The sequence below is a fragment of the Populus nigra genome, chromosome 2, assembly GCF_951802175.1.
Source record: "Populus nigra chromosome 2, ddPopNigr1.1, whole genome shotgun sequence".
Taxonomy (NCBI): Eukaryota; Viridiplantae; Streptophyta; class Magnoliopsida; order Malpighiales; family Salicaceae; genus Populus; species Populus nigra.
In genome coordinates, this window is record NC_084853.1 from 40886077 (window position 1) to 40899632 (window position 13556).

At 33.7% G+C, this 13556-nt stretch overlaps 2 protein-coding genes across 3 annotated transcripts; one reads left to right on the forward strand and one right to left on the reverse strand.

Moving 5' to 3' along the window:
* Nucleotides 1-264: 264 nt before the first annotated feature.
* Nucleotides 265-6458, forward strand: LOC133681557 (probable glutamyl endopeptidase, chloroplastic). Its single transcript, XM_062104633.1, has 11 exons — nt 265-563; nt 1004-1985; nt 2178-2306; nt 3030-3329; nt 3424-3882; nt 4029-4094; nt 4572-4632; nt 4723-4872; nt 5031-5168; nt 5391-5704; nt 6120-6458. Coding segments are annotated over exons 1-11 (2874 nt in total). The 5' UTR covers nt 265-289; the 3' UTR covers nt 6121-6458.
* Nucleotides 6459-8853: 2395 nt separating this feature from the next.
* LOC133681587 (cytochrome c oxidase subunit 5C) lies at nt 8854-10597 on the reverse strand. Of its 2 annotated transcripts, none has more exons than XM_062104672.1 (2): nt 10447-10597; nt 8854-9256 (listed from the first exon to the last, which is right to left on the reverse strand). In XM_062104672.1, the coding sequence occupies exon 2, from the start codon at nt 9237-9239 to the stop codon at nt 9048-9050; it is 192 nt and encodes a 63-aa protein (XP_061960656.1). In that variant the 5' UTR covers nt 9240-9256; nt 10447-10597; the 3' UTR covers nt 8854-9047. The 2 variants fall into 2 exon arrangements, with proteins under 2 accessions (XP_061960656.1, XP_061960657.1); XM_062104673.1 differs by having other exon boundaries at nt 10349-10545.
* Between the last annotated feature and the right edge of the window lie 2959 nt (nt 10598-13556).

Below are 13556 nucleotides of genomic sequence, written 5' to 3' on the forward strand. Positions count from 1 at the left end.
TTTTATTTAATTCTTATTGATTAGTTTTTTTATATTTATATTTTCTCATTTGCCATTTTTTTTAATATGATTAAAAAAATCAATTTATTTAATTGACTAGGACTAAAACACGCAATCAACATTAAAATATTTTATTATAAAAACAATTAAGACACGCATCGTGTCGCAGTCACAAACAACTAGTGTGTGGAGGAAGATTCTTTTGCAGGCGGTCAATTCTGATTGGATAGTTTCAGCGTGACAACATTATTACTTCCCGTCCCCATTTAAAAAAAGTAGCAGGTGGTAAATGATGCGGCTTCACAAAGTCTATCATCGCCTCACTCTCTTATCTCTCTCCCCATCCTCTCCACCACCACCACCTCCCTTGACATCATCTCTAAGCCTATTCACGCCCGTTCGTACTCCTGGCCACCTGAGAACTCATCACTCTAAAAGGTTCAAGTCAATTTGTACTATGAGTTCTAGATTCCCCAATCTCGTGCCTCTAAACTCGATTGCAGCCGAAAATGTTGGCGGTCGCTCTAATGACTCCGTTTCTTCCGCGTCTACTGAAGATGAAGGTGCTCGCTACTTTTCTCATCAATTTTTTTTTCAAGTTTTGGTTTAGATATAGTTGTTTTTTAAACTGTTTTTTTTTTTTAAATAATATACTTTTTTTTAAAATTTTATTTTTAATATTACCACCTTAAAATAATTTAAAATAAAAAAAATAAAAAAAAATCATGAAACGTGTTTCAGAATAGCCCCTTATTGTGCTATTAATCGTATCAGCTGACTAGATTCTTTGAAAAACATGAGTTTAAAGAAATTGTTGAGAAATAAATGATTGAGAATCCTTAGGCTTAGTAAAATAAGTTAATCACTAGTCGAATATATCAAGCAATTTGATTATTTGGCGTAAATTAGGCCTCTGCTTTTGTCAAATCTTAGTATTTGCTGAAGAACCGATGATCATAGCTCTTATCCAGTGTGTTTTTTTTTTTTTTTTTGTAAAACGTAGAAGCATTGGCAGGTAAATATCAGCTTCCCCCACCTGAGATAAAAACCATTGTTGATGCCCCGCCTCTCCCTGCGTTATCATTTTCACCACAAAGGGATAAAATACTTTTTCTCAAGCGGAGATCCTTACCTCCACTGGCAGAGCTAGCAAGACCAGAGGAGAAACTGGCTGGCATTCGTATTGATGGGAAATGTAATACTAGGAGCCGGATGTCATTTTACACTGGTATTGGTATTCATCAGTTAATGCCTGATGGTATACTAGGTCCTGAAAGGGAGATACATGGATATCCAGATGGTGCTAAGATCAATTTTGTCACCTGGTCTCTTGATGGAAGGCATTTGGCCTTCAGCATCCGATTTGACGAGGAGGACAATAGCAGCAGTAAACTTAGAGTATGGGTTGCTAATGTGGAAACAGGGCAAGCTCGACCTTTATTTCAGTCACCAAATGTTTACCTAAATGCTGTTTTTGATAATTTTGAATGGGTGGATAACTCTACTCTATTGGTTTGTGCCATTCCATCATCTCGTGGAGATCTACCAAAGAAACCATTGGTGCCATCTGGTCCAAAGATTCAATCTAACGAGCAGAAAAATGTCATTCAAGTTAGAACCTTTCAGGACTTATTGAAGGATGAGTATGATGAAGATTTGTTTGACTACTATGCGACATCTCAACTTGTGTTGGCTTCTTTGGATGGGACAACGAAGGAAATTGGAAATCCAGCTGTATATACATCAATGGATCCATCCCCTGACCAGAAGTACCTTTTAGTTAGTTCTTTTCACAGGCCATACTCTTTTACTGTACCGTGTGGAAGATTTCCAAAAAAGGTAGAAGTATGGACAACTGATGGGAAATTCGTGAGGGAAGTCTGTGATTTGCCTCTAGCCGAGGACATTCCCATTGCAATCAGTAGTGTGCGCAAAGGGATGCGCAACATCAATTGGAGAGCAGACAAGCCTTCAACACTCTACTGGTATATAAATGAAAATTCTAATTTTTCACTGTGCTTTGTGCTGGAATTGACAGGATTACATGATAGCTGCATGACCCTAGTTACATAAAAGTATTAACGAACAGTTTTAGCATTATGTAGTGGCATGTGGTGCTGCATGTACTTGTTACTTTTGTTCCTTATTTTTTTCATTGACTCCTGTTGACGTTTTAGGGCAGAGACACAAGATGGAGGTGATGCAAAAGTTGAAGTTTCCCCAAGAGATATAATTTACACGCAGCCAGCTGAGCCGTTGGAAGGTGAACAGCCAGAAATCTTGCACAAACTTGATCTTCGCTATGGGTAAGATATGATCTGCATGTTAATTGCTTTCTTTGCGAAATTTGTTTACAATGGGTTCTTAAATTGTGAATGGCTGGGATAATTTTAAAACTTTTGGATCATTTTTTTTTATATGTTTTGACAATGATACTCTCATACTTCATAGAAAGAGATTAATCTTGCAGACTCACTGACATTAAAAAAAATTCTACAACCAATCACAAGATTCTTAAAGATAGGTCTAACGCTAGCTTGGACTAGCGTTCACTTCTGTCAAAGTATATGTTTGTTCTTGCTCCAAGCTCTAATTACATGTTGCCTTCTCTCAGGCACCTATTTCATCCTTACATTTCCAAATTTTTGTAATTATCTAGAAACATGCAACAGTTGCCTAGAAGGTCATTTGAAGACATGACCGTGACATTTTGTTTGATCACTTTATGGGTGGGTGTGGGTTTATTTTGGAAGACTAATGCTACAGATACTAAGAAACTTTTACTAAAGTCTCTAACTAAATGAGGCATTGTTATCACATTGGTGATCTTTGCTATGTAAATGGCACATGATTTATCACTTAGGAAAGATTTAAAATTTATTATGATGTGCCGTTCACCTATATGATTAATTAGCAATTTATTTTAGCTGGAAAGTCTTAAGTTTCTCTATCATTATTCTTTTTGAAAACACGCTAAAAGAATAAACTTAGGTTCTTGTTTTGATTTTTGTTTTCTTTCACCTCCACAGTGGGATTTCTTGGTGTGATGATTCACTGGCACTAGTTTATGAATCATGGTACAAGACAAGGCGAACAAGAACCTGGGTGATATCTCCTGGTTCAAAAGATGTGAGTCCAAGGATACTATTTGATCGGTCATCAGAAGATGTGTACTCCGATCCTGGCTCTCCAATGCTGAGGAGGACTCCTGCTGGAACTTATGTGATTGCGAAGATAAAGAAGGAAAATGATGAAAACACTTATATTTTACTGAATGGAAGTGGTGCTACATCTGAAGGGAACATCCCCTTCCTTGATTTGTTTGACATGTGAGCTTTTCAGAAAAGAACCTTTTGACAGATGTTCCTTACCTGGTCCCCAATACTAATTGCTCTCATAATGATCTATACCAATTTCTTTCAGAAATGCAGGCAGCAAAGAACGAATCTGGGAGAGTGACAAGGAAAAGTATTATGAAACTGTTGTTTCTCTTATGTCAGATTACGAAGAAGGAGATTTACTCCTTGATCGGTTGAAATTATTGACCTCCAAGGAGTCAAAAACAGAAAATACACAATATTCCATCCAGAAATGGCCTGAGAAGAAAGTATGTCAGATAACAAATTTTCCACACCCATACCCACAGTTGGCGTCGTTGCAGAAAGAGATGATCAAGTACCAGAGAAATGATGGGGTCCAGCTCACTGCAACATTGTACCTGCCACCAGGCTATGATGCGTCAAAAGATGGCCCTCTTCCATGTCTGTTCTGGTCTTACCCTGGAGAATTTAAAAGTAAAGATGCTGCAGGACAAGTTCGTGGTTCTCCTAATGAATTTGCTGGCATAGGTCCAACATCTGCTCTTCTTTGGTTGGCCAGGAGGCATGAATTCTTCCCTCCTTTTCTTGTTATGATTAGTTATGTTACTTGTACTGTCTCCATCATCAGCTGATTTCTGCTGCACCTTTACCACGGCTTGCGTGATTTGAACATGCTGGGCCTCATTATAATAACTTCACATCCTGCAGGTTTGCTATTTTATCTGGACCAACAATCCCTATTATTGGTGAGGGTGACAAGGAGGCGAATGACAGGTAACTTAATATATATGTATCTTACAGAACTCTGTTTTTTTTTTTTTTCTAGTTCATATGAATATGATTATGTGGGTTTTCTTCATGTACTCATCGAGTTATTGTCATGAGTTGCTAATTATTCACATAACTCAAACTCTTGCATTGAGTGGTGTATACATGTATGTTTTCTTGAAATTATGGTTACAACTTACAAGTGAAACAAATTATTTGTTATATGGCAATCCTTGTTCCATGGTTATTAACATAAAGCAAATGGTTCAAGAAATAAGAGGATAGCGTTAGTATGATGCCTTTCCCCTAACCCGTAAGTTTTTGCAACATACATGATATTGAACAAGGGGCTAACTCTTCAGTTGCTCTCTGTTATAAAGAGCATGTATTTAGATTTCTTCTTAGGTATAATAGGAGGTATCACTAAATGAACTATGCTGTAGAGTCCCTGCAATTTTATTTCTAACTAAATGCGCTAACTAGATATGTAGAGCAACTGGTTGCAAGTGCAGAGGCAGCTGTTGAGGAAGTTATCCGACGTGGAGTAAGCTTCTTCATTTGTTCTTATATGACTATTAGTTCCATAGCACTGGATGAGTTTGTGACAAGTTGTTTTGGTGCTGAATATTTGAAGGTTGCTCATCCCAACAAAATTGCTGTTGGAGGACATTCTTATGGTGCATTCATGACTGCAAACCTCCTGGCACATGCCCCCCATCTTTTCTGTTGTGGAATTGCTCGCTCTGGAGCTTACAACAGAACACTTACACCTTTCGGTTTTCAGGTAACAGAATAGTGGAACAGATGTTTTTTCCCTTTTTTTGCTCTGGTACATACTGCTAATTGAACAACAGTGTTTGTTATATTTTTCTTCCCTTGATTGTTATTTCTGTCATAATTTTGGATGATTTTTTTTAATGCTTTTCATCTTTATTGATATAGAATGAGGACAGAACGCTTTGGGAGGCCACGGGTACCTATGTTGAAATGAGTCCTTTCATGTCAGCAAATAAAATTAAAAAGCCAATACTGCTTATCCATGGAGAAGAAGACAATAATTCAGGAACGCTAACCATGCAGGTATTTATATATAAAAAAATTCATGGTTCTAACCTCCTGTGCCGATTATATAAATTTAATTGGACCATCCATCAGTAGGAATTATTCTATCCTTTATATTCTTACTAGTTGATACTATCTTTTTAACCGCTGATTTCTCAGTTTAGTGGTTTGTTTCCAGCTTCAGTTTGTGTTCCCCAACATGTTTACTTGCTGCTTATCTTCCATTTTCACATGATGCAGTCAGATCGTTTCTTTAATGCCCTGAAAGGTCATGGTGCCCTTTGTCGCCTGGTCATTCTACCCTTTGAGAGCCACGGGTATGCTGCACGAGAGAGCATCTTGCATGTTTTATGGGAAACCGATAGGTGGCTTCAGAAACATTGTGTGCCAAATTCTTCTGATGCAAGCGCAGAACTTGATGCCTGTAAGGACGAGGTGAGCGAAGGAGTTGCAGACTCTGATAACCAAGCAGTTGTTGCCAGTGGAGGAGGTGGGCCAGAGCTGGCAGACTTTCAGCATGAAGGATTCTACTCTTTACCAAGGTCATTATTATGGTAATTTCTCCATCCCTATATCTTTATTGACAAAATATTCAGTCCACTAGTCTGTGATTGCTTTGTTATGATATCAACCAAAGTGAAAGCCGTGTTCTATTTTATCATGCTGAAACTTTAAATCAGTGTGTTTAGTTACCCGTCTGAACTCTAAAGCACACTACTATCGTGTAGATGGTTCGCCATTGTCAATACATCTTTGTTTTGTCAAAACTACTGTTTTCCCCCCAATGTCAATCTCTTCATCTTATTCATCTTGTGCCCATTAAATTGTGTAGTTAAGGTGATTTTTTTTTCGACTTGCATTAATGCATAATTTTCGTGTCTGAATGACCAATAGTTCGTTTATTTCTGTTTCCTATGTTCTTGCATGTTTCAATTTACTAACCTTGAACTATCATCAATGTCTGTTTAGACTCGATGGTGTTTGCCCGCTGGGAGTTGATGTTGAGCAGCAGCATTACCGGTCTGTGCTTGGATGCAACAGCTACTTCGCCGCGTCGCGTGCTCCCTGAGTACAAAATATACATCAATTTTACAGGCCATAGATCATTGATCATGAAATGTATCATCCACGATTGATTGTCGTGTTACATAACTTGTAAAAACACCACCCTTGTCAAGTTTGATGTATTCGCCACCCAAACCAGTATGATAATCTTACTACATCCATTGCATGATTTTGTGCTCTCTGAAAAGATTTTGTACAATCCCTGACTCATGGAACTATTAAAATACTCGCGCCTTGTTTTTATTTTTGGTGAAAAGTGATCTAAATTTTTTTTTTGTATTTGTTTGTTATTAAAAAAATTAATCAATAAAAAATATTTTTTAGTTAAAAAAAAATTTGACTTGAATTTTAGTAAAGTATATTTTTTATTTTGAATAGAAAATATTTTCTAAAAGTTGTAAAAAATTTAGAAATATCATATTATTTGTTAATTATAATAAATTTGATCCTCAAATTTTTAATTGTTTTATATTTTGTTTTAAATTTTTTTCTTTAATTTTACTCATTAGAATTTGATTTTTATAATAATTTTGATCTTTATTTTTTATGATTATTTACTTTTTTTAACTATTATTTTAATTAAAATTTTTTATCTATCAAATTTAATTCTTATTCTTTTTATTGTTACTTATTTTATTTGAAATAATTTATAAAATTATTATTATTATTATTTTAATTTCATTATTTTTCAATATTTTTTATCTGTTAGATTTGATCTCTATTATTTTGATTATTATTTATTTTATTTGAGATAATTTATAAAATTAGATTTTTTTTTAATTTTATTCTCATCTAACCTTGTAATTTGTAAGATTTATTCCTTATTATTTTAATAAACTTGAAAAAAATATTAATAAGTTATTTTTCAGTTTATTTTCCATGACATAATCAAATATTAGAAAATGTTTTCTAATTTATTTTTCATGATACTACTAAACATTAAAAAATAATTTATTTTTTAAGAATTTATTTTTTAAAATTTTATTTTTCAAAAAAAAATTATTTCCTATCAAACAAAGCCTTGGTTCCGTTTGCATACAAGCATTTGAGCTCAGATTATCATTAGTTGATTGTTCTTGCACTTGATCGGCAAAACCTTACCGCAGAAGTTTCAGCGCCATACCAGGACTATTTTAGTGTTGAATTGAATTTAACATAGGCCTTTTCACATTGAAACCTATTGCTATCCAAGGATCATCCCGACAGCAAGGTGCCTATCAATGCTCATTTTCCCGTGCCTTACTCTCTTCGATTCAAACGGATGTTACTCTTTTCATGCTTGCTTAAAGCAAACTTGTTAAAATCCACCAGTGAAACATGAATCAAAGAATAGCCTTCAATCAGGCAACTTTTTAAATAAATTAAGGGTGTGTTTGACTTGATTTATGAAAAATAAAATTGCTTTTCGTAAACAACTTGATATATAAATGAGTTAAAGAGTGTTCTTAAGTTAGAAGCATTCTGGCAGGAATAACTCAAATAATTTTTACGAAGAAACGTAGTCGTATAAGTTGAATTTCACAAGTACAATGTTATTAGTTTTTTATTAAAGCAGGATCTTGATTTAATTTTATAAGAGACTATTGATTTAATTTGAGCTAGAAAGTTAATACGCATTTCATGGAGCTGTGCTCTTTTCACAACTCAGATCTTGAACTAGAAATGAGGGAGGGCAGTTTTCTTTTCTTTTTCAAGGTTGTTTAAGCTGTGAAAAAATCCCACACAGATACCTGGGACCCTGGTGCTTACGGTGAGCAGTCCACAAACAATTCCAATTTTAAGGAAAGCCAAAGTGATGATAAGATAACAGAACATGTTTTGGGCACATCAACATACAGAGGATGGTTCTGTAAGAATACGGCCTCTGATACCAGCTGGAATTTGTCTCTTCTTGCTCTACTCGTTCATAATTTCAACTTGGAAGCCTCCGAAATGAGTTTCGATTGATGTTTTCTAGGTTCCCTTTTGTCGGTTAGGAAATATATGCAGGGAATGTCTTGTAAATTCTCTTGCTTTGCTTCGTAAATCCTGCCACATTTTGTTTGCTTAGAATTTTTAAGGCCATGATATCCTGCTGTATCCCCCTTCATCGTTACTGTTAATGTATGCTTGTCGTCAGACATGGCAGCATTCCTAACTGATTACTGTTTGCTGATAAATGAGTTCATGATTCTGCAGCGGTTTGTCTTCATGGTTCATACTTCTTCTCTTGTGAGATCTGTCCTAAAGTTATACTGGTTAGATTCACTGTTTGAGCTGACCTGGTATATTTTTGGATAGCTTAGTTAAGGTCTATGACATGGTTTTACAATACCCAAGCCTTCATTTCAATTTTGGAATATGGAAGTAGAAAAACTCTTGTTTGTAATCTCCCATAACGACAGTAAAATTACGAAGAACATTACTAGTTAGCTTGCATGCATTCCATTTTTCTTTCATCACCGGGAAAGTAAAAGCTGCCTCTAATGGATTTAAAGCATTTCGGGACCTGTCCGGGCTTGCCCATCAAACTCATCAAGTTTTATTGCATTTCAATTTCATGATCTAGCTGTGCACAAATTGCACAACCAAAAAAGAAAAACTAATATCTCAGGTAACAAAACCATAAGAGAATCACGATAAGATAGGAGATAGCACATGACAGAGTGAAAGGCATTAACTTCACACATTCATGTAAAACAATTGTGTGCTGCACATCTCAAACAAGAAATTTATTCTTCAAAGTCTGAAGGCTAAGTACCCACAGCTTAAAATTAAGACATGGGAGACAAAACAGAATACTTCTGAAGCTGTCCATAACACAATGGCAGAGACAGGGGAATAGGAGATAATTTATTCTTCCACAACAACACTGATCTCACCTTTTTCCAGCAAGTCATAAAATGATCTCACTTTCCTCTGCTCGTTCCAGTGATGCATTTTCCAAAGACCACCAGCAACCAAGCCAAGTGCAAATCCAATACAAAGCTCCCTGACAACACTTGGTCCCTTCAAGGTCACATGAGCAACCCTACCGCCAGCCATTTCACTTTGCTAGTAATCTGCAAGCGACATTTTCTCTGTTCTTAGCACCCAAAGAAGAATTCACGAAAAGTATAAAAATGTACTATTGCAATAAGCCAATCAGTGTGTCTCTGTGTGTGTTTGGGGGGGGGGGGGGCGCTCCTCTATAGACGCATATCTATTAGCATAGACTAAAACTACTCCATTGCCCCTTCAAAAACGAATAAGCATGATTGGCTACTTCTAGAAGACAACATATGATAGACGCATACCTATTAGGCGCTCCTCTATAGACGCATATCTATTAGCATAGACTAAAACTACTCCATTGCCCCTTCAAAAACGAATAAGCATGATTGGCTACTTCTAGAAGACAACATATGATACTGGACTCCTTTTAACGAGTGAAAATATAGAGAAAAAAGGGAGCAAAACAATGGACAACAAAAATAAGTAATGCAACTTGTAAACAAGATTCCTAAATTAAACAATTCAATCAAGCAACAGATATCTACCCTGTAACAGTTATAAGTGCAAGAAAGGGACTAAGAGAACAAAAGGGAGATTGATTCGAATTACATTGCAAAATTTGATGCAGACACTTAAACAAATCTTATGGCTATAACTATAAAACATCCAGCCTATTGACAGAGAGCTGAAGCAGTAAGTGTGTAAACTATAAGATATTATAATTCTTCTACTCATGCTTGGTTTTAATTCATAATCCAATCACTCATTTCAAGTTTGACCCATCAGTGAACAATTTGCAAGCACCCAGCTTTTAATTTCTCTTAGACATAAGAGAATTTTCAAAAGTGAAAAAACCCTCGTCTATTTCATTACTTTCCAGCAGGTGTATTCACACACATCTATTCGTTTTGCATAATTATTAATCAAAATCACGATTAAATAATTAATATCAAAATAGAAATCTGTAAACAACATCCCGATTGCGAAAATTGTAAAATTGGATTTATTTTCTTTTCTTTTCTTTTTTGCAAGTGCAAGATTGAATTAAAAGAAGCAGATAAAGCGAGATTTCTTCCAGTGACATGTAAAGTTACAGTATAGAAACTTGAACAGTAAGAACAAATCGCGTGAAATTAAAAAATAGATAGATAGATCGAGACCTAAATAAAATGACAGGGTGACTAATAAAGAGAAGAGTTCGATCCAAGATAGATCGAGAGGGAGAGAGGGATGGATGGAGAGACTAGGGTTTGCTGACCTTAATTGAACTGCGCTGAGAAGATTATTACGGAGGTTCAGGAGAAATGAGAGGCGATAACCTGCGTGACTTTCACCTTTCGTGTCTTTTTCTGACGCCGAGGGCGCTTGTTTGTGAGGCTATTTGTATCCGGAACCGGGGCTAGGAATAACGTTAATTGGAGGACCGCATGGGCCCATTTGGGTTGTATAACTGGGCCATTTCTGGGCTTCTGGATTTAAAATGATTCGAGATAGGGAATGGACGGTAAACATTTGGTTCGAATGCATTTTTAGAGTGTTGATTGTCTGAGAGTATAGTTTTGTTGTTTTTTAAGGTTTTTTTTTATTTAAAAATATATTAAATTAATATATTTTTATTTTAAAAAAATTATTTTAGATATCATTGCATCAAAATGATCTAAAAAAACCAAAAAAATATTAATTTGAAGTAAAGAAAAAAATAAAAAAAAATTCAATTTTTTTTTAAAAGCGTTTTTAAAACATAAAAATAAATATACCATTTTGTTTATGTGGTGTTATATGTTTTTTTAAAAAATATTTTTTAATTTAAAATTATTTTATTATATTAATATTAGAAATATATTTTAAAAAATAAAAATATTATTTTAATATAATTTTTAAACAAGATACCATACCAATATCATGTAACAGAGAATGTTACCGGTCCTGCAATAAATCCTCGATTCTTCCATTTGAAGTCTCTGCTAAAGCACCAGCCGCTATGGACGCTTTGGAATTGTAATCTTGTGAGATAAAAAGTGCTGGTATATGGTAAAATTCGTGTTCTAAATTATTTCCCTTTTGTATACTAAAACCAGATCCATGTTTAATTAGATTTTAAGAGTATGTTTTGGTAATGTGGTAGCGGTTGTTTTTTAAATAACTTTTCGTGTCGAAATATATGTAAATGTTTTTTTTTAAAAAAAAAATTATTTTTGATATCAGCACATCAAAACGATCTAAAACATATAAATCATATTAAATTTTAATAAAAAAAATAATTTTTTTTAAAATACGATTTGTACCTCGTTTCCAAATAATTTCCAAGTAAATCATTCGTGCCGGGTTAATATATTCACAAAGTTTCCTTTTAAAATGTTAAGTAAGAACATATCCCTCCCTGGAACCACACCTCAAATATTAATTGACACAGGAAAAATTGTCATGAATATCCTATAATTTAATCATTTTTTTATTTCTTAAAAAATTGTAGTTTAAATCCTAGATTAATTTAATTTTTAAATTTAAATAAAAAATAAATATTTCTTTTAGTAATAAAGATATTCTCATACCAATTTTCATATAATTTTCACCCAATAAAATTATTTCATCTACTTTTAAATAAGCTATTCACCATTCAAAATATATATTTATATAAAAAAAAATCATATTTCAATACCTCTCAGCAAAGAAACACCCATTTATAAATCCATGATGATAGATTAATGATATACTTTCTCTGAATATTATTTATTCTTTATTAATAATAATAAAAAATTCATTATTGGTTCAGTCTACTCCACCCAATAAAGTCCAAAAATAAAATAGCTCCCATCACTCACTATATGTACCTTTGTTATATTGACAGCACAACAATGCCAGTCAATAAATTGTCTTTTATTTCCATGGCTTTGCTTCTCTCTCTTTTGTCCTCTACGGCAAACCGGGAACATCCCACAGAAAGAATAATACGATGAAGGCAATTTTCTTGAGACAAAAAAACCTATTTCAAGTCATGGTTTTTGAGAGAAAATAAAATAAAATATTTCTGTAATAGTATTTTTATTTGAAATCAATCTATTTTTATCTATTTTTTTAAGATTTAAATTTTATTTGGAGTTCAAATTAATACTCTCAAAAGAATCTCAAATACAACAATTAATTTAACTATTAAAATTGAATTTAAACTCGAGAGTTCCAAATAACCTGATAAAATTCAGAATATAAATTTTATGCAATTTTTAAAATAATAAAAGCAAAATATAAAATAATATAAACTATGAGATATTTAGTGTGATTTTTCCATTAAAATATTTTATTCTGAAGCACGTGGATACCTCTGGAATTGCTAATGTTGAAACTTGAAATGATAAAGGGTGTTGGTAGGTGGTGTTCATGGATGATGGAGATAAGGCGGGGATCATCACCGAAGAAGATAACAAACAATTGGTATAAAGATTGAGCTATTACTTTTTATTTTATTTTAATATTTAAATTATCTGATGTTTGAAGTAGCATGCACCTCTTCATTAGGATTCTATCACTATTATTTACGAGAGCTCCACAGAATGAAAAATTTTGCTGCCATGAGTTTATTAATACATAGGTTTGATATTGTGTTAATTTTGTGGTTTGAACAGGTATATTTAATATATATATATATATATATATATAATTTTTTTATAATCAATATTTCAGTAAATATATTGAAGTAAGACCCACATGAATGTTGATTAATCAAACACCTTTTAAAACATGATTAGGATAAAATATAGTTTCAACTACATTGTGAAATAATACATGTTGAATCCAACCATCACTGGATTTTCCATTTCATAATGTTGTTTGCGAGGTCAAAAGAATTGTCTGGTTGGTATTTTGGAGTAGATTGATGACCGGAATAGTAAAACCAGAGAGAAGAACAGTGGTGGAAAGTGTCGTAACCTGAAGACTCTATAGTTTATAGACTATGATCAAGAGAGAAGAAAAAACTATAAAACACAAGTCAAAACAGCCAATAATTTAGAGGTTCTCTGTACATTTTAGCCGAGGATTTTGCAAAGTGTTCTAGTTGAATCATATAAGTGATATATTGCTTTAGGGTTGTGGATCATTGAAAAAAACTCTCCCGTAATAAATGAGCTACAGAAGGGAAACAGGACCATTCGGTCTCTGATTTGATGCTGGGAAGGTCTGCAGCAGGTTCTGGGTGTAACATTTGGGGATAAAACACTAATTACGTATTAAAAAAACAAAATAATTTTTATATAGTTTTCATATAAAATTCTCTTGAAATTTCTATCAAAATTTTAGTAGAGTCTTTTCTATACTAGAAGATTATAAATTATCAAGATATAACCGGTTTATATTTCTGATATCTCACATCTT

What these genes read in the sequence shown, in the direction of transcription:
- LOC133681557 (XM_062104633.1), top strand. Translation starts at nt 290, where the DNA reads ATGATGCGGCTTCACAAAGTCTATCATCGCCTCACTCTCTTATCTCTC. An exon ending in CGCGTCTACTGAAGATGAAG is followed by an intron (nt 564 to 1,003) that starts GTGCTCGCTACT and finishes TGTAAAACGTAG; the next exon opens with AAGCATTGGCAGGTAAATAT. An exon ending in AAGCCTTCAACACTCTACTG is followed by an intron (nt 1,986 to 2,177) that starts GTATATAAATGA and finishes TTGACGTTTTAG; the next exon opens with GGCAGAGACACAAGATGGAG.
- LOC133681587 (XM_062104672.1), bottom strand. Translation starts at nt 9,239, where the DNA reads ATGGCTGGCGGTAGGGTTGCTCATGTGACCTTGAAGGGACCAAGTGTT.